General features: G+C 38.2%; 1 protein-coding gene across 6 annotated transcripts in view; it reads left to right on the top strand.

Annotated features, from left to right (window-relative positions):
* Positions 1-18,635, top strand: part of AKAP7 (A-kinase anchoring protein 7) — a 141,315-nt gene that overhangs the window by 85,673 nt on the left and 37,007 nt on the right. Inside the window, exons 1-2 of one of the 6 annotated variants that reach the window (XM_007190863.2) lie at positions 13,096-13,497; positions 15,886-15,954. The exons of 2 other annotated variants lie outside the window; for them this stretch is intronic. In XM_007190863.2, coding sequence (XP_007190925.1) covers positions 13,449-13,497; positions 15,886-15,954 — 118 coding nt within the window. In that variant the 5' untranslated portion in view covers positions 13,096-13,448. Of the gene's footprint in view, positions 1-13,095; positions 13,498-15,885; positions 15,955-18,635 lie in introns of those variants that run through there. 3 more of the 6 variants (XM_057528276.1, XM_057528278.1, XM_057528277.1) reach the window with 3 other exon arrangements.

Raw genomic sequence — 18,635 nt, 5'->3', positions numbered from 1 at the left:
AGACTAGTTTACTTTCAGCTGTCAGATACCTCTTAGAGGAGGCAGTGGGGAATTTGGAAAGGTCTAGAAGATATATATATATATATATATTTTTTTTTTTTTTGCAGGCCAATGTACTTCTTTATAGCTTCTGCAAGCAGAGGTACAAACATGATTTTCTGAGAACCCCAGCTGTTTTTTGGTTTAATAATAATTATTCACCATTAATTTAATGAATGTTATTGAAAGTGTACAATGTGTGCACTTCTCTTGGGTATAATGAGATACAGAGAAGTATAAGACATAGCCCTTAAGAGTGATATAGCGTCACTGGGGAGCTAAGACTACATCTGAGAAATGGAGAGGGAGGAGGAGTAGAGAAATAGGGCTTCATCCCTAACAATAATGGGCTTTGATAGGACACAGTGGAAGAAGCTTATAACTTTAGCTTCTAGGAAAGTGGGGATGGGGAGCGGCAGAGCTTGGATAAATAGGATGAGGCGGATAGTAGAGAAAGGACACTGTCCAGGAACAATAGGTACAGTTTACAGGGGGAGAGAAGCGATAGGTTGGGAGGCAGGGTGGGGGTAATATTAGTGCTAATATTAAGTGATAGGAATAATAGTAATATTAGAGATAGGAGGCACCATGGCTGAGTCTACAGTCTAGTTAGCTGAGGAAGCTACAGAGGGGAGGTTTGTGTGTTTGAGGAGTTGGTGAGGGAGGTGGGAAAGGAGATGGGCACAGTTGAATATACTAAGTCAGTGAGGAAGTGATAAAGGAAACTGAGTAGATAGATGTGAGATAAAAAGAGGGTGAAGTTTAATACTCAACATAATGACATAGGATTGGATCCTAAAGATAAGACCTTCAATTAGTTCTATACTGTAGAACAGAGGCAGTGAGAGGGTTAGGGTTGGGCCGACCGTCAACTGAAATAGAAACAAACAGGCCTATGCAGATATGGTGATAGAAGAGGAGAGGGGTCATAGTCAGTAAGTTAGCCTCGTCAGAGCTGTAGTCAGCAGTCTGTAGCCAATGTCAAATAGGTCAGACCAACAAGACACCAGACTCAGACGTTATGGGCTGAAATAACTATGGAGAATTCCAAGTGAGTTGAGTCAATGCCTTTACTCTATCCAGGTGTCCCCGCTTTTTTAGAATCACCCTTAGACCTGGACAGCTTAGACCAGTCCTGTCAAGTCTTAAAAGCCTTGTCATGGTCCATCCAGTGATTCCCGGTGGTCCTGTGTAGGTGGTGGTTCAGCCAAAAGGAAAGTACTTTTTGGGGTTACTTCTAAGGAGACCCTGAGATTTGACTTTGGTGTTCTAACCTTCAGTGCTTCTTTCCCATTAGGGGTCAGGGCAGAGCTCCAAAAGCTCTGGATCTTGCCCAGTTTGGTATGTAAGCATGGGGGGTCTTCTCCATGGAAGATAATGATGTCAATGTAATTGACCCATTGGTTGATAGGGTAGGAAGGGGTGGAGGGAAGAGGAAGTCAACAGTTTTTCCTCCTTGGGTAAAAGGCGTAGCTAGGACAAATATCTTTCAGCTTTCTAGAATCCATAAATCTGAGCCTTTGTCGTATCAGTGATAAGTCATAAATTTCTAAAATGTTTAATTTGAAAATGTTTATATTGCTAAAATGTCATACACTCACTTAAAGGTTTACTTAGTAGGTAGGGGTATTGGCATTAGATATGTGCTTAAATGTCTGTTTTTTCTCACGTGAATCATTTACTTTTTTTTTTTTTACATCTTTATTGGAGTATAATTGCTTTACAATGTTGTGTTAGTATCTGCTGTATAACAAAGTGAATCAGCTATACATATATGTATATCCCCATATCTCCTCCCTCTTGCATCTCTTCCCACCCTCCCTATCCCACCCCTCTAGGTGGTCACAAAGCACCAAGCTGATCTCCCTGTGCTATGCAGCTGTTTCCCACTAGCTATCTCTTTTACATTTGGTAGTGTATATATGTCAGTGCTACTCTCTCACTTCGTCCCAGTTTCCCCTCCCCCGACCCTGTGTCCTCGAGTCCATTCTCTACGTCTGCATCTGTATTCCTGTCCTGCCACTAGGTTCATCAGAACCATTTTTTTTTTAGATTCCATATATATGCATTAGCACACGGTATTTGTTTTTCTCTTTCTGCCTTACTTCACTCTGTATGACCAGTAAAAATGTGCTTCATTGTGCTTATCTTATGAATGATTTAATAGTCTAAGGCTACACTTTTGTTGGGCTTTAAGCTCTTATGGCTTTAGTCACTATTTCTCAAAGTTTGGTCCATGGATCTCTGACAGTCCCTGAGATACTTTTAGGGTCTGTGAGGGCAAAACTATTTTTATAATAATACTAAGATATTATTTGCTTTTTCCTCTGGGTTAACATTTGCACTGATGATGCAAAAGCAGTGGCGGGTAAAACTGTGGGTTACCAGTGTGAATCAAGGCAGTTGCAAAAAAAAAAGTCAATATTACCTAAGAATGGTCTTGCTGAGTAGTAAGAATTATTAATTGTATTTAATCTCAACCTTTGAGAATGTGTCTTTTTAATATTTGTGTAACAAAAATGGGAGGTGCTCATAAAGCACCTCTGCATATTGAAGTGGGAGATTAACTCAGAGAAGAGCACTGTGTGGTTGTTTAAGTTGCGAGCTAAAATAGCCACTTTCCTTCATGGAACACCATTTTTTCTTGAAAATTGACCCATGGACATTTTTCATTTTCACACTTGGGTGTTTGGCAGACATCTTCTTGAAAATAAATAAACCTGTCACATCAAGGACAGCTGACATGATTTACTGCTAACGATAAAATTCAAGCTTTCAGGCAATAATAAGAATTTTAGAAAGCTGTAATCTATTACCATGAGTTGACAGATTCCTAAACTTAAAGAGTTTCCCCCACTTTTTTTAAAAAAAATTATTTATTTTGTTTATTTATTTTTGGCTGAGTTGGGTCTTTGTTGCTGTGCACGGGCTTTCTCTAGTTGCGGTGAGCAGGGTTACTCTTCGTTGCGGTGCATGGGCTTCTCGTTGTGGTGGCTTCTTGTGTTGTGGAGCACGGGCTCTAGGCACATGGGCTTCAGTAGTTGTGGCATGTGGGCTCAGTAGTTGTGGCTCATGGGCTCTAGAGCGCAGGCTCAGTAGTTGTGGCACATGGGCTTAGTTGCTCCACGGCATGTGGGATCTTCCTGGACCAGGGCTCAAACCCGTGTCCCCTGCATTAGCAGGGGGATTCTTAACCACTGCGCCACCAGGGAAGCCCCCCCTCACTTTTTTTTAATGGAAAATTTTATACACAAAAGTAGAGAACACAGAGTAGAATAAGAAACTCCATTTTTCCAGTTTATCACACTATCTGTCTTTACTTTATTGAGGTATAACTTATACACGAAACTTGTACCTGTTTGAAGTGTATAACTTGATGAGTTTTTAACATATGTATGCACTTGTGAAACCATTATCATCATCAAGATACTGAAAATTTCCTTCACCCCCAAACATTTACTTGCTCCCCTTGGTAATCCATAAAGACTTACCTAATGAGATGGTGTGATATTAATGAATTTTTTGATGTTATATAATGAAATATGTCAAAATATGGAGAATCTGCGTAACTCAGTGAATCAATATTTTTAAAATGGCTGATGTGTGTTGTTACAAAGACATGCATGGATAAAAGACCCATTAAAAGGTCAATATAGACCAGAAGATTTAACTGTAAAGAGTATGAAAAGTTCATTGTTATGCTTTTAAGATTTCACATTGCAACTAAACTTTAAGAAACTACAACTTGTCAAGTTTTAATGTAATATCAAAGAAGAATATCCACAGTTATCTGAAAAGGCTATTATTCTCTTCCTTCTTCTAAATATACTTCTATGTGAGGCTGGATTTTTCTTATACTTCAAATGAAACAACATATTGCAACAGATTGACTGCAGAATCAGATATGAGGATAAAACTGATTAAGCCAGACATTAAAGAAAATTACGAGAATGAAAAATAATGGCCATTCATCTCACTAGAAAAATTTTTAATTTAAAAAATATAGGTATTTTCACAAAACATTATTTATTAACTCAGTTATCTCTCTATAAAATATAAACTAGGTTGATTCCTCTCTCAATTTTTTTGTTCATCCCTTTTAAGTTTCCATTTAAGCATTCTGTGGTAAAAATGTGACAAGTAGAAAAATACCCAAGACTGACAATAGCATATCTATATGAAATGATGCATTAAAAAAATCATTATTATATGAAATTTATATTCTATAATATAGGAATGTCTCTTTTGTGGTAGGCAGGACCAAAACATTTTGTCTTGTTTTCTTTTGCACAGGCTGACAGGGAGATGATTAAGAAAATTTCATCTCTAGTTAGACTGAGTAAGATGAATCTACCTCAAGCATATTAGAAGAGGGATAAGTGAAAAGACAGTTTATCACCTAAGGGAACTGTACTTTTTTTTTTTTTACTTGAAAACTTAATTATCAAGTAATTTAATAAGAGCTGAGTGCAAGGTATTTAATTATTTACTCTATGACACACAAATTGAATGACCATGTAATTTATTACCGAGATGGATACTCGTAAGTGTACTATGCTGGGTTAAAAGAAGAAAACCAAGAGTATCTTGCTTTTTTTTTTTTTTTTTTTTTTTAAAGAAATTCACGTTCTTTTATTTATTTATTTATTCATTTATGACTGTGTTGAGTCTTCGTTTCTGTGCGAGGGCTTTCTCTAGTTGCGGCAAGTGGGGACCACTCTTCATCGTGGTGCGCGGGCCTCTGACCATCGCGGCCTCTCTTGTTGCGGAGCACAGGCTCCAGACGCGCAGGCTCAGCAGTTGTGGCTCACGGGCCCAGTTGCTCCGCGGCATGTGGGATCCTCCCAGACCAGGGCTCGAACCCGTGTCCCCTGCATTGGCAGGCAGACTCTCAACCACTGCGCCACCAGGGAAGCCCGAGTATCTTGCTTTAAATGGAACTTATATCATCCTACCTAGAAAGCATAGTGTTCTTGAAAAGTGGAACCTTTGACATGGTAAAATATTATATTTCAAATGCCAATCTTGTTCCTTTTTGTAATCTAATTGTCCTTTTCTTACAATGTTTCCTTGAGGAAACCTGTCTTCTAAAAAGAAAGTGTTTGAAGTTTCATTATTTATGCCCCTAATACAATTGAAAAGCAACTGATAGTTGGAACTCTCAGCTTGTTTCTTTCCATCTGCTTGAGTTAGAGGAAGTTGCAGGGTAAGTAACTGAGCAAATTAATCGTAATGATGGCTCACTGTATTTTAACTGGTATATCAGCTATTAATCTGATGCTAACACAGAGTGGCAGCTGTAGCTCAGGCTATTTTGAAAATCCAACCATCTGTTGGCCTGGTTTCAAACCTTATGATTTATATTAGATGCCTTGAGAACCTTACATATTAAAGGGGTAGTGCTATGTGGTAAATTTAACTATGTGACAAATTAAGCATCACTGCTAGAATGATGCAATGATAATTTGTGTTATTTTATGATTTCTGTGTACAGCCTCTGATTTTCAGTGTATTTTAGAAAACATGAAAGAAAATATTGAATTCCAAATAAAAAGAAAAATAAATGAATGAAATGATTGGAGGGCAGATTCTGCAGTCAGAAGAAGCCATTAAGATATAGGAAATTAGTCTTAGGAGAGCCTGCCTAAGTTGCCAAAAGTTATGGCTAACTGGCCCATCACATTGCCTAATTGCCTCTGAACATGTTTTTTCACCAAACTAATTAATGCTTATTAATGTTTTCAAAGTACTTAACACAGTGCGTGACATATAAAGTTATAAAAATGTTAGTTATTAAGATTAATGGCACTACTAGTTATACTAGAATACTTAGTGCAACAGTATTCTTACTTTCCTAACATCAGAACACCCAATCAGATTTTTATAAATTTGCCTCATTCCTAATGCTTTCCTTAAACTGGCATGGATTAGTTGGTGCATTTCAAAAATAAAAATGCACATATACACATATATGATATATCTATCAAGTGCCTTTTATGTATTTATGTAATCTTTTATGTTGCATACACATATTTATATATAATTTATGTATAAAAATACAATGGTGAAGATGGAAAACTGACTTTTTTGGGGAGCTATGGGAAAAACACAATAAAGTGTTAACCTATGTTTTGTATAAAATACCTAAAGCACTAACTGTAGCTAACAGGAAGAACAACATTTTGTCAGTTCATGAATTGTGGCTCTATTTGATCTTCTATTGACTAGGGTATTCAGGGGAATATTTTGTTTTGATTCTGGCTATGAGTACAGAAAACCACATTTGATTATCATGTTTTATATTTCATACCAGGGAACCATAGCTGCCAAATATATTTTCACTGCTAACAGCTCTGATCAAAGCAAAAGCTTTTACTTAAGAAGTCACTCTTAGCCTAATATGGTTTAGAGAAAGGGAGTTCACAGTTTTGCTCCAACTATGCATTTTTAGCAAGAATTTAGTTGATAAGTGTGGCATACATTTATCTATAGATGATAGATTTTTAAAAAAAATTAGTATGCCACCCTTTATCGATTCACTTTTTAGGGCTTTTATCTTTTTTTGCTGTACAGAATTATTTATAGACCTTTTCAAGAACTTAGTTCTAAGTTTAATTGACCAAACAGTAGATACCACATTTTTATTAAAAGTTAAATAGAAAACTCTTCTGAGTTTTGCCTCTTCTGAGTCCATTCTCTTCCCGCCCTGATTCCTGATTGGCAGAGCTGTCCCTTCCCTGTGAGGCGGTGGGCTTTAGGGCACGTGGGCTCCACTTTCGCCCTGATTGGTTCCATTCTTCTTGCCAGTGATTAGTTTAGGAAGTGGCATGTGACCCAGTTCTGATAAGTGAGGGGAAGTCTGCTTGGGACCTCAGAGAACAGTTTTCTTGATGATGCGTAATTTATTGGGAAGAGAACGTCCTTTTTTAGCTGGAAATTGTTGAGTATACATGTGACCCCTGGCCTTAGCAGCACCTTAACCACAGGGGCACTAGGTGACTTCATGCCCACGTGCTGAGTATGGGAGACTAGAAGGTGAATCTTGATGATCTTAAGCCACAGAATTAACCAACCCTAGAGCAACTCTACCTCAGATTATAGGAGGTAATGACATTTTGAAAAATTCAAAACTGCTTGAATCAGGGGTTTTTTGTTACTTGCAGCTGAATGCATCCTAACAGATACACATTTTGGATGTAAATTACAAAATGTATTAACAGAAAATAGACTCAGTGTTTTGGGTATTTAAGCACAGTTCTGATAGTTACTAAAACTTGTTAGATGAATCCATAAACAGAATGAATACTGACATAGTGTATCAGATGAGTGTCAGCCTAGACAGTGGTGGATCATGACAGATCCTGAGACCTGCTGAAACCAATCTTGATTTAACTGCATTTCATCTAGTACAAGAGAATTTTCTTTTCATTATCTTGGGGATTCACTTTCATTCTTCTGTATCACTTTAAGTGTTATTAGGGGAAAAAAACTTTAATAATTATATACTGCGTTATTAAAGTACCTTTTATTTGAAGTCTTCAACTGCTTTACATAGCAGGAAATGTGACTGTTGTCCTGCCCAAGACAAACAGTGAACCACTTTCAGAACTACACATATTGAGGATATTCTACATAAAGAATTAGGACCTGTGAAAACCCCCCAATAAGTTGGGAACTATAGAACCAAATTTTGTGTTGTTTACATTGTTAAACTACAAATAGAATCTACTTATTGGGTCCTTTTGGCTTTTTGAAATACATGTTTTCTTCCTATGAAGGATGTTTCTTTCTCTCTGAAAGGTTCAGGGCATTAAAGGATTAAAGGCACTTGAATAAGAAAGCAGCCATATCAGATAATACAAATACTGGCCAGCAGATTAAGTGTATTCTCTGCTTTTCTTTCTTTCTTTTTTTAAATAGGTTTTAACATGCAAACATTTCACTTGTCCATGAGTAAGTAACTCATGTCAGTTTTTGTGAATTCATTGTTAATGCCTGCAAAGAAGGACAGACTATAAAAAAGCAGGCCTGAACAGTATCTGTCCAGGGTAGATGACTGTTACCGGCCTTTGTCCTCCTGGTACTGCACTGCCTTCCTAAAACTGTCAAATGGGATTTACCACAATGCGAATGCTGGGCTTCTGCCCCCTCCACACGTGCCTGCAAATGTGGGCCCCCCGCCTTCCTCTGACCCAGGCTTTCTCTCTCACCTCCTCTGGCAGCACCCCTCGACTCAAGAGTTAACTTCACCCCAAGAGCCGACGTGCTTATCACATTAGCACGTACTCAGTGTGTAATAAATAGCACCTGGAATCAAACTGAATGGATAAAATGGTATAATACAAATTCAAGGTGTCCATGTACACATTGTAACTTCTCAGCCCTTCTCCCAGCCTTGCTGCTGTCTGTTCTCTGAGCAGGGAAATAGATTCTCTGCCCTAATTGATTTCTCACCATTAAGGAAAAGGCTTCAGTTACATACATTGTTTAAGGTTTGGCCACATACATAGAAAAGAACTGACTGAATAATAAGCAGGGTGGAGGTATTTGAAGCTTGGCACTAAGCTGGCATGTGTCAGTGGAGATCGGGAAGGACATTATGGATTGGTAAGGAAGGACCTCCTTTGTACCTCTGGTCATCTGCTTGTTTCCTCTCCTTTCCTAAATGCACATGGTATGTTATGTTTTTCTCCTTGTGTTTCATATATAGGAAAAAACACATTGTCTTTCCAATTACATACTGAAATTGTATAGCATATGGCAGTTTCAAATACAGATACCTATAGCTTTCAGTTTTTGAGAAAAACAGCTAAAGCACTGCAGAGAGAAGTTAAAAAGTCTGTTGAAAATATGACTAAAGTAGGAATAATGTTAAAAAATAATTCTTGGCTGCCAAATTTCTGGTGGGTCAAGATTCTTTTAGCTGGTAATTAAAAAGGACTTTACTGGTGAGATTTACAGATTATCCTTAAAGTTTTTCAGTTATAATTTTTCAGTCTCTTTCCTGTGCAGACAGACACTCATAAGAACAGCTTTCAAATATCAGTATTTAAGGATGTAGTTTCAGAACCTTGCCCTTTGGGTACAAAATGGCTACATAAATGTAGCATGACTCAAAATGGAGTAGCATCTATGTGATAGATATATGCTTACTGTCGATTGATTACTGAGAATTAAAATTTGGTTTTACAGGAACATAGAGAAACAATACAATATTGAGTAAGTCCATCTAAACTTCTTCAAGCCCAGAGTAACTGCTTGGTTTTTGGTACTCTGATGTCAACATTAAAAATTGGGATATATTCCAGAACATCCCAATTTTCATGAATTGTGTTTCCATAAATTGTCAAGCATTTCTTGAACTTATGTAACTTTTCACTGAAACTGTGACATTTCTTGGTGTAACAGTTTCTGTAAGAGTGCTACCTGCTTTATAAGGAAATCTTCCTGAAGTGTGCCTTCTGTGCTTAAAGGCATGTCTCCTAAGGCTTGGTTCCAGAATTTGGAGGGATAAAGCATTTTCCCCCTCTTTTTACACTTCATGATTTAATGTCCTCTTTCTCTCCACTCTTTTGAATACAGGAACATTTACTTTTTCTTTTCTTTCTCATTTGCTTCTGTAAGTTGTCAAACTCAGATTTCCTTTCTTAATGAATGGGAGATCTCAGAAGAATGGGTAATCTGTACAGTTTTACAGAGTCAGAATATTACAGTGAGATTTTTTTCCCTTAGAGTCAGACTTTTATAGCAAGGTTGCCCAGAAATCCAAATATACATGTTTTCAGTTATAGATAGAAAATAAAGCCAAACAATGACAATGAGAATAGAGTCTTTGGTCATAGTTAAGAATTATATTTTCCCATTGGAGATAGTAATCAGAGCTGATATTTCAAAGTACATGAAGAAGAGGCAGCTGCTGCCCCCTCATACTTTTTAGTTTTATTCCTGCCATTTTAACCATTATGATAAAAATTCAAACAGCTATAGCAGATATGGGCAACTGTCCTAACCATGATTTGTTTGTAGTGAGGCCTGTGAGAAGAGAAAACATGAAAAGGTTATGGTTTTAAATTTATGAACATGATATCAGATATTTTTTCTCACTGATGTTAACCTTACTTCTTTTTCTAATCTTCTAGTTATGGTAGATCTCTATATATTACTGAAAGGAGTCTGTTAACCCCCTAATAAAACCCCACTAATATTTTCTAGGATTACTTGTGAATGGTCCAAGTTGCTCTTTTTTCTGGAAGATGAATGCTTCCCAGGGTTGTTCTGGTGCCCGTGTTCTCCCTTGAGTCATTTCCCCAAGGCATAGCAGGCAGCAGGGTCAGGCTCCAGCTCCAATAAGGGATCTGTCTTTAGGTCTTTTGTTTTAAAATAGGATTTTAAATACTCTAGCACCATTAATAAAAGGATCTGGTGACAAAACATGAGAAACCAAGGCATTTACAACATATTACCATAGAGCTTGATTAAATAACTATTTTTCTGAACATTATTCTGAAATTGTAAGAGGTTTCATAAAGTATATACCTGATACCACACACAAATTGTGTTTAATAATACGGAACTCTGCAATGAGATGCTCAGGGCTTATGCAGCCAGACAGATTGAATTCAAATCCCATTATTGTCACAATTCTCTGAGAGATTTTGGCCAAGTTACTTTCCTGAGGTTAAGTTTTTCGCCTGTGCAATGGGGATAGTAATTGTACCTACCTCAGAACCGTGGTAGGGATTAAATGAATGAGTAAATGTAAAGCCCTTAGCAAGTGCCTGGTATATAGTAGGTGTCCAGGAAATGTTAGCGATTATTTTTAATTTTAACTTACTACTTGATTGTTTTGTGAGATAGGGATGGGTGAGGAGGGGCTTACATCTTAAACTATTCAAGTTAGTTACATACTGACATACTGTTGTATTTCCAAATAATTGGGTAAAAGATGGCTACTTTCTAGGTCCTTCTGAATGATAGCTACTCAGATTTGCGGAGGGAGGGGGCATGGAATGGCAGGGAAAAAGATCTATTTTTTTCACCAGAATTCCATATATATAGCTTGTTTCCTAAATGAAAACATACAGACACATGAATTTCTTAGTTATTTTTGAGTTGAAAATTTGTGTATATGAAAACTTATGATATCTATAGAAGGAAAATCACATTTAATTGTATGTTGAAGGAATCATCTTTATTGAAAAAATCCAAAACTATGCAGTGTGAAAACCATTCTTGGAAATCCTGAGCTAGGAGTAGTCATAAACCTACAGGGTGAAATTACAGCCTTTCAGAACTGAGAAAAACCTTAGTGACCTTGAACTCAGACTCCACCCCCTCTTTGAGGTTAAACAATCTGCTAATTATTTGCACAATTAAAAGCCAGTTTTAAAACTCCTGTCTTGAATTTCTCGGTTGTTTTCTAATATTTTATTAAGTTAATTCACTTTTAATGCTTATGAAAAAAAAAAAAAAGCCTCTAACATAGCCACCCCACCTGCCCACCCTGCCTTGGATTGCAGGATATCCTGAGATGCACACTGTTGCTTAGCTAATGATACAATTTATATCTTTCGTTCTTAATTGTATGTTTTCAGTAGTAGTGCCATCTTTCGTTCTTAATTGTATGTTTTCAGTAGTAGTGCCAACAGGGACTAATTAATAAAGTGAAGTTGGTAGGGTTCATCACAGAATGTTATCCCCTGGATACTGCATTGGAGTGAGGGGTCTTCTTGTGTTGAGTTTCCATGGATAAGCAGTAACTCAAGACGGCGGCTAGGGGGGCCAGGAATTTGTAGAGGAGGAGGTGAGATTGCTAGCTGGTGCTGGAAAGACTGAGGTGCATATAGATACACTGCTCCCACAGTCTGTTCTCTTCTCCTTTCCCTCCTCCCAAACACTACCTGCTTTGCAACAACAAATTAAAACTTTATAATGAATTTACCAGACTTACAGATGAAGAAATCAAAACTCAGACAAAGAGGTCAATGTTTCAGAACTGTTAATACCTGACAGATCTGAGACTCAAACCTCTGGCTTTTTATTTCTAAAGGTTCTATCACTACACCAATGCCGGGATTGGGGGATGCCAGGAGTTCCTCATTTTCCTCAATGAAGAGTGTTCACTGCAACTATTTCTTTCTTTAACACAAAAAGTAATGCTTAGGATTTTAAAAATTGACAGGTTTTATTCTTCCAGACTGCACACTCTTTTTGTTCAGATGAATAGGAAAGTAGACACACTGCCTCCAGAACTGCGGGCAGTTTTCATCATCATCCACTGCCCTCTCCTTTCAGCGGCTGGTGAATGGGTGTGAGTGCCTAGTTGGGAAGTCGAGGAGTAAAGTTAAGAATTTGGGTGGTATTCCTGGCACTATGAGCAGTCTTCTCACGGTGTCATAAAATAAGGCTCTTCCCTAGATAAGATAACAGATTTGGAACGATTACATGAAATCTTACATCATGAAGTTCAAAATATATCGTCGTGTCTGGAAATCAGTTGCTTTGCTGTCCCTGAATTTGCCTAACCACCTTGTGTTTTCATTAAGAAAGATGCTATTATCGCTGATCTTTTTCTCAGTGATACTTCTAGATTTGGGGCATTTTCTGAGCTACTGACATACTTGATGCTCTAATTTTAAAATTCATAGTATTGGTCTAATGTTTTAATAGAGGAAGAAAGCAGTGTTTCAGAAAGCAGGTATTTAACTTTAAAAGATAAGATGTAAAGTGCAGACGACAATTGATGCCCTTTTACCCCCTCCACCCCCCGCACCCCCCCTTCCCTCCCCCCCCCCCCCCGCACCCTCATTTCCACCCTTCTTGCAGCGTGAAGTTCGTGGTACTTCATTCAAGTTGTGTTTTCTGTGTTCTGCAAAGTCAGGTTCCCTATTCCTAAAACAAAGAAAGAAAAATCTCCTGGGGATGAAAGGAAGCTCTTCCTCTTTAAATGCAGACAGAAAATCTGGGGTTTTTTTTTTTCCCCCTTTGAATTTCCCTGTGTAATTACCGCATTTGTCTGCAGGAGAAAGGAAGGACCGGTTGTGGTTTGTTCTCGATTACCTTTCTTAAAGACACATCCGCAGAGCCACGCAGCGCACGTGGCACTCACCTCAGGGGACAGCTCCCAGTTTTGCGAGAATTAGGCGAAGGGAGGGCCACTTCTTTTCCCCGAGAGCCAGCCCCTGAGCAGCTGCGTGGGGCTGGAGCCCGAGGAGGCGGAGCCTTTTTGCTCCCGGCGGCGAGTGCCCCCTCCTCTGCCTGCCTGCCTGCCTGCCTGCCTGCCGGCCGGGCACCCTGTGCAGCCGCTCGTCGTGCTCTTGTGCTGCTCCGCGGACCGTGGGATAAACCGCAGTCGCTCTTTGGGAAGCCCGGGGAGAAGAACACCAGGAAGGAGAGAGAGCACCAGTGCCATGGGCCAGCTCTGCTGCTTTCCTTTCTCAAGAGATGAGGAAAAAATCAGTAAGTGTGATTTGTTCTGTGCCAAATCCTAAGTGCCTGGCTATTTTATGTGGCTGTCTTCTAGGGAGAGTTTTGGTTTTTTCTTATGGGAAACATAGCAGACTAATGAGCTGTGATTTTTCTTGTGCATTTACTGAAAGGATTGGTAGATGTGTAGTTAATAATTAACTGTCGAAGTACAGCAATTCAATGAATAGAGCTATGTTAAAGATACAGAATACCGAAGTCATTTTTCATTTTCTTCTGTTGGTATTTTACAGCTCGTTTTTATCACACTATCTAGAGTCAGAATTTAGTTTTGAGTTTCTTTATATCACTGCATACAATCTGATAAATTATACAAGCCAGACTTCATTTTTCTTATCTGAAATTGGGATGTTTTCAGAGCAGTGCTCAATAATAACATGTAGAGAAGTAAAGCTGGCTCGAAAATGACATATATTATACGTTTGCAGATATTTTCATGTGTCCTCTGCTTTGTTCTCCATGGAGGGAATTCGGGTGTAACTGTAAGATCCCTCCAAACAAGTGATGCCACTTTAATTTCTGCAAAAACTTCATTGAATATTTTTAAACCAATGTCAGGCAGGTTCCACATCTGCTTATGGCCGAAAACAGAACTTAAATTGATGACATGGCACTGAAATGTCTTACTCACTGGCTTATGTGTGTGCACTTACATTTCAACTTTGTTAAAAAACAGTACTGGCATTATAGTTAGTTTGCTGAATAGAATTTGCCTTAATGGCAGTTGCCCCCAAATATTGAAGTTTTACTTCTTTTTCAATAAAATGTTTGCAGACATACTAATGAAAATTTGCAGCCACATTTATGTCTCATCAGTGCTTTATTTAAATAAATTTAAATAGGTCAACAGAATCTCTTGATATCTGATTCAGATACTCAAAGATACACATCTGGCTTGGATTTCCTGCTGCTCATTCCTCAGGAAACTAGCCAGGGACAGGTTTAAAAATAATACATATCTTATACATATTCACTTGGGAAAATAAGCCAGGTTTTTTTTTTTTTTTTTACAAGAAATCTTCTGAGAATGCTGTGGAATAAATGTTGGGAGGCTTTGGAGCGTTTGCTTATTAACAAGAGCCCATAGCTGTGCTCTAAATTTTACTTGTGAAAATGATACTGTACAGTAGGCGATGGTCCTGAGCTTAAAACCTGAGGTGACTTCACAACAGAATTGTTCATTTTCTAACAGTGAGCATAGGTATTCATTTGGCAGCGTGAAACTTCTCAGATATTTGTCAGAATGATCCATTTGTAGTTCTGGAGGGTTTTGGTTGATTGATTGATTCCTTGAGGAAGATCTCGACCTGAAAATCCTTGGTCTGGACAGATGTAGGGAGAGTGAATTCTTTCCTTACCTTTTTCCACTTCCCATTCCACTGCTCCAGGTTTTCTTGGAGTTCCTGCTTTCCTTGTGTTCTCTTTCTCTTCATCCCCTGTCTGTAACTGAAGAAATCAAGTTTCACCTCAATGAGGAATTTGCTCTTTTCTGTCTTTCTCACCTGGGATCCTTGGAGTGCAAAGTCTTCTGTTTTACATACACCGCTTCTCAGTATTGATCGACAGGAAGTGCTTTTGGGGGTTTACTTTCTCAAGTTACAAAATTTTAAAAAGAAAATGAAGATAAGACACTGTGTCTGAAGCGAAGTTCAAATCTGAAAGTGCAAATTATGGTTAGAATCAATGCATCTGTGCCCCCTTTCCTCTCCTTCACCCCTACTGGCCCCAGATCTTCCCCGTTCTCTCCTCATGATTCTTTCGTCTGTCTTTGATTTTGTCGTTGCTTCACTGTTTTTCTCCTCCTAATCTGCTCCACGCTCTGTTCACATAACCACATCAGCTGTTTTCTGGTGCTGTGTTTAATTTCTCTGCTACAGGATGGTCTAAAGAGAAGGTTCTCTGCCAGGCACTGCTATGCTGCTGGTAATACATGTCTACCAGTACTTACAAAGGGGACTTGGAAAAAAAAAGGCAGAGAATTCCTTAGCCAGCATGCGTCAAGAAACATGTAAATTAGCACTAACTGTAAATATCCAGTTCATAAGCTGTGTTGATTGCATGTAAAAGAACCCATAGTAGACATTTGGGAGGGCCCGATCTTGCTAGTGGATTGTACAGCAACCTTCTGGGTCTTATGCATCTTCGTGACCCCACCTAGTAGCCTTGTTAGCCTGCTCTGGGCCACAGGCTCAGTGAGGACCTCCTAGCCTCAGAGCACAAAAGTGCTTATGCCCACACCCTTCTAATTCTGCTGTAAAGGGTGATGGCCGTAGAATGTATCTTCTGAGAGCAGCTCAAATGGAGAATTAAACAAGTTTTTGGTGAAAGTTGAAATTTATGGTTGTCATTCTCAAAACACAGGTGAGTTGGGAAGCCCATCCTCTATAGCCCTGCAGAGATACAGAAAGGAGGTACCCAGCTGGCCAAGTGGTAAGAGTCAAGTGGCCCCTCTCCCCTCCTGCTGCTGTTTTATCCCGCTTTTGTCCTTGGTGGTGGTGGTAGATAGAAAGTATTCTCATTTCATTGATTTATTAGTGCTACCATTTTAGTCTATTAAGAGCAAACAAAATGATTTTTTAAAAATCAACTAGTTGTGTAAGGGCTACGTTTGTGTGGGAAGTTAACTGTATGCACAGCCAGAAATCTTGGTAATGGGGTGAATAGTCAAAAACAGTAGAACTCGTCATGGTTTATTTTTCAGTTAATGCAGCACAAAGCAGCTAGACCCTTTTTGTTTAAATCCCAGCAGTTGAACATTTTCTCAAACTGTATACTTTTTGGCCACAAAAGGTAGAGTAGACTGACAATAAATGCATATTTCTTGGTAGATTAAGTACTTTCTATTGCTACACAGGACCATATTTAACCTGAAACATTCCCGTAGATATTGTAGGATTAACAAATGTTGTAGATAGTCTCCATGTAGTTTTTGCTGAATTCTTCTATAGCACTCGTGTCCTTTGAATTACCGCATGTCTCGTTAGCTTCCTGAAGGGAATGTTCATGAATAAGAATGTTGTTTGCACAGGCTTACTGGCCCCTGCAGTTTATCAGACTCACTAAATAAACCTGAAAAGGAAACTTAATCCCTAAAGAGATATCCCTATAACTAATTTAGAAGACACTTTACTTGCTCCTTTCCTAGTGCAAATTTTCCCATTTTGAAGTACATTTGTTTTATGTAGAATGAAACAGGTGAATGTCCAGAGATGAACAAAGCCTCCTCCCACGGTAGTTTGTCATAGGGATGTGTCATAGGGGAGAATGAGACAGCTAATGAATGGATGCACTGACAACTCAGTTACTTTCTAGCCCTGATCTTCTGTGACGCTGAGAATGAAAGAGTATTAGTATGTATTTTAACAAGACACATATCTTAATTTTATAAGTATGTGTTTAAACAATACACAGACATTTTACTTTTATACATGAAATATGTTTCAATATAGTCTTCTTTTTAATTAAAAATTTTTTTTTATTGGAGTATAGTTGATTTACAACGTTGTGTTAGTTTCAGGTGTACAGCAAAGTGAATCAGTTATGCATATACATATACCCACTCTTTTTTCTTTTTTTTAGACTTTTTTCCATATAAGCCATTACAGAGTATTGAGTAGAGTTCCCTGTGCTATTCAGCAGATTCTTATTCGTTATCTATTTTATATATAGTGGTGCGTATATGACAATCCCAATCTCCCGATTTATCCCCCCCACCCGTCCCGTAACCATAAGTTTGTTTTCTACATCCGTGACTCTACTTTTGTTTTGTAAATAAGTTCAGTTGTATCCTTTTTTTTAAAGATTCCACATAGAAGTGATATCATATGATATTTGTCACTCTGACTTATTTCATTCAGTATGACAATCTCTAGGTCCATCTATGTAGCTACAAATGGCATTATTTCGTTCTTTTTTATGGCTGAGTAATATTCCATTGTATATATGTGCCACATCTTCTTTATCCATTCCTCTGTTGATGGACATTTAGGTTGCTTCCATGTCTTAGCTGTTGTAAGTAGTGCTGCAGTGAACATTGGGGTGCGTGTATCTTTTTGAATTATGGTTTTCTCTGGGTATATGCCCGGTAGTGGGATTGCTGGGTCATATGGTAGTTCTATTTTTAGTTTTTTAAGGAACCTCCATACTGTTCTCCATAGTAGCTGTACCAATTTACTTTCCCACCAACAGTGCAAGAGTGTTCCCTTTTCTCCACACCCTCTCCAGCATTTCTTGTTTGTAGATTTTTTGATGATGGCCATTCTGATCGGTGTGAGGTGATACCTCATTGTGGTTTTGATTTGCATTTCTCTAATAATTAGTGATGTTGAGCATCTTTTCATTTGCTTTTTGGCCATCTGTATGTCTTCTTTGGAGAAATGTCTGTTTAGATCTTCCACCCATTTTTGATTGGGTTATTTGTATTTTTGATACTGAGCTGCATGAGCTCTTTGTATATTTTGGAGATTAATCCCTTATCGGTTGCTTCATTCACAAATATTTTCTCCCATTCTGAGGGTTATCTTTTCGTTTTATTTATGGTTTCCTTTGCTGCGCAAAAGCTTTTAAGTTTATTTAGATCCCATTTGTTTATTTTTGTTTTCATTTTCATTACTCTAGGAGGTTCAGTATAGTTTTTTTGTGGGGGATGAGTTAAATGGACCATTTGTAGTAGTTTATAAATATGAGTCAAATCTCAAGGTGATTTGTTTCTGATGATTTGGAATTTGATGATATAACATTAATATATAAATTGAGGAAAGCAGTTTGTTAATTTCATGCCTGGTGAATGCTTTCATTTTTGAACATTAATTACCATGGTGGTTATTGTTCAGTTATACTCAGAGAAGCATTTAGATTTTCCAGTTTTGCAGAAGGCTTCCTATAAATCCTACAGCCATATACTGTGCTCTTCTCACTTGCACTTAGATACACTGACTTTACGGTTGTCTTTCATACATGTGCTCTGTTTCATCTCATAGATTTCAAGCAGGACCCAGGTCGTATACCTCTCTTCATAGCATCAGATCCCAGCAGGTTCTCACTTAGACACTGCAGCATGGGCCCCAGGAAATGTGTGATAGGGAACCCCACATCAGTGGACAACAGCATTC

This window comes from Balaenoptera acutorostrata, chromosome 14 (genome assembly GCF_949987535.1).
Source record: "Balaenoptera acutorostrata chromosome 14, mBalAcu1.1, whole genome shotgun sequence".
Taxonomy (NCBI): Eukaryota; Metazoa; Chordata; class Mammalia; order Artiodactyla; family Balaenopteridae; genus Balaenoptera; species Balaenoptera acutorostrata.
Note: the sequence above shows the minus strand (reverse complement) of the source record. Positions and strands in the feature narration are given on the sequence as shown.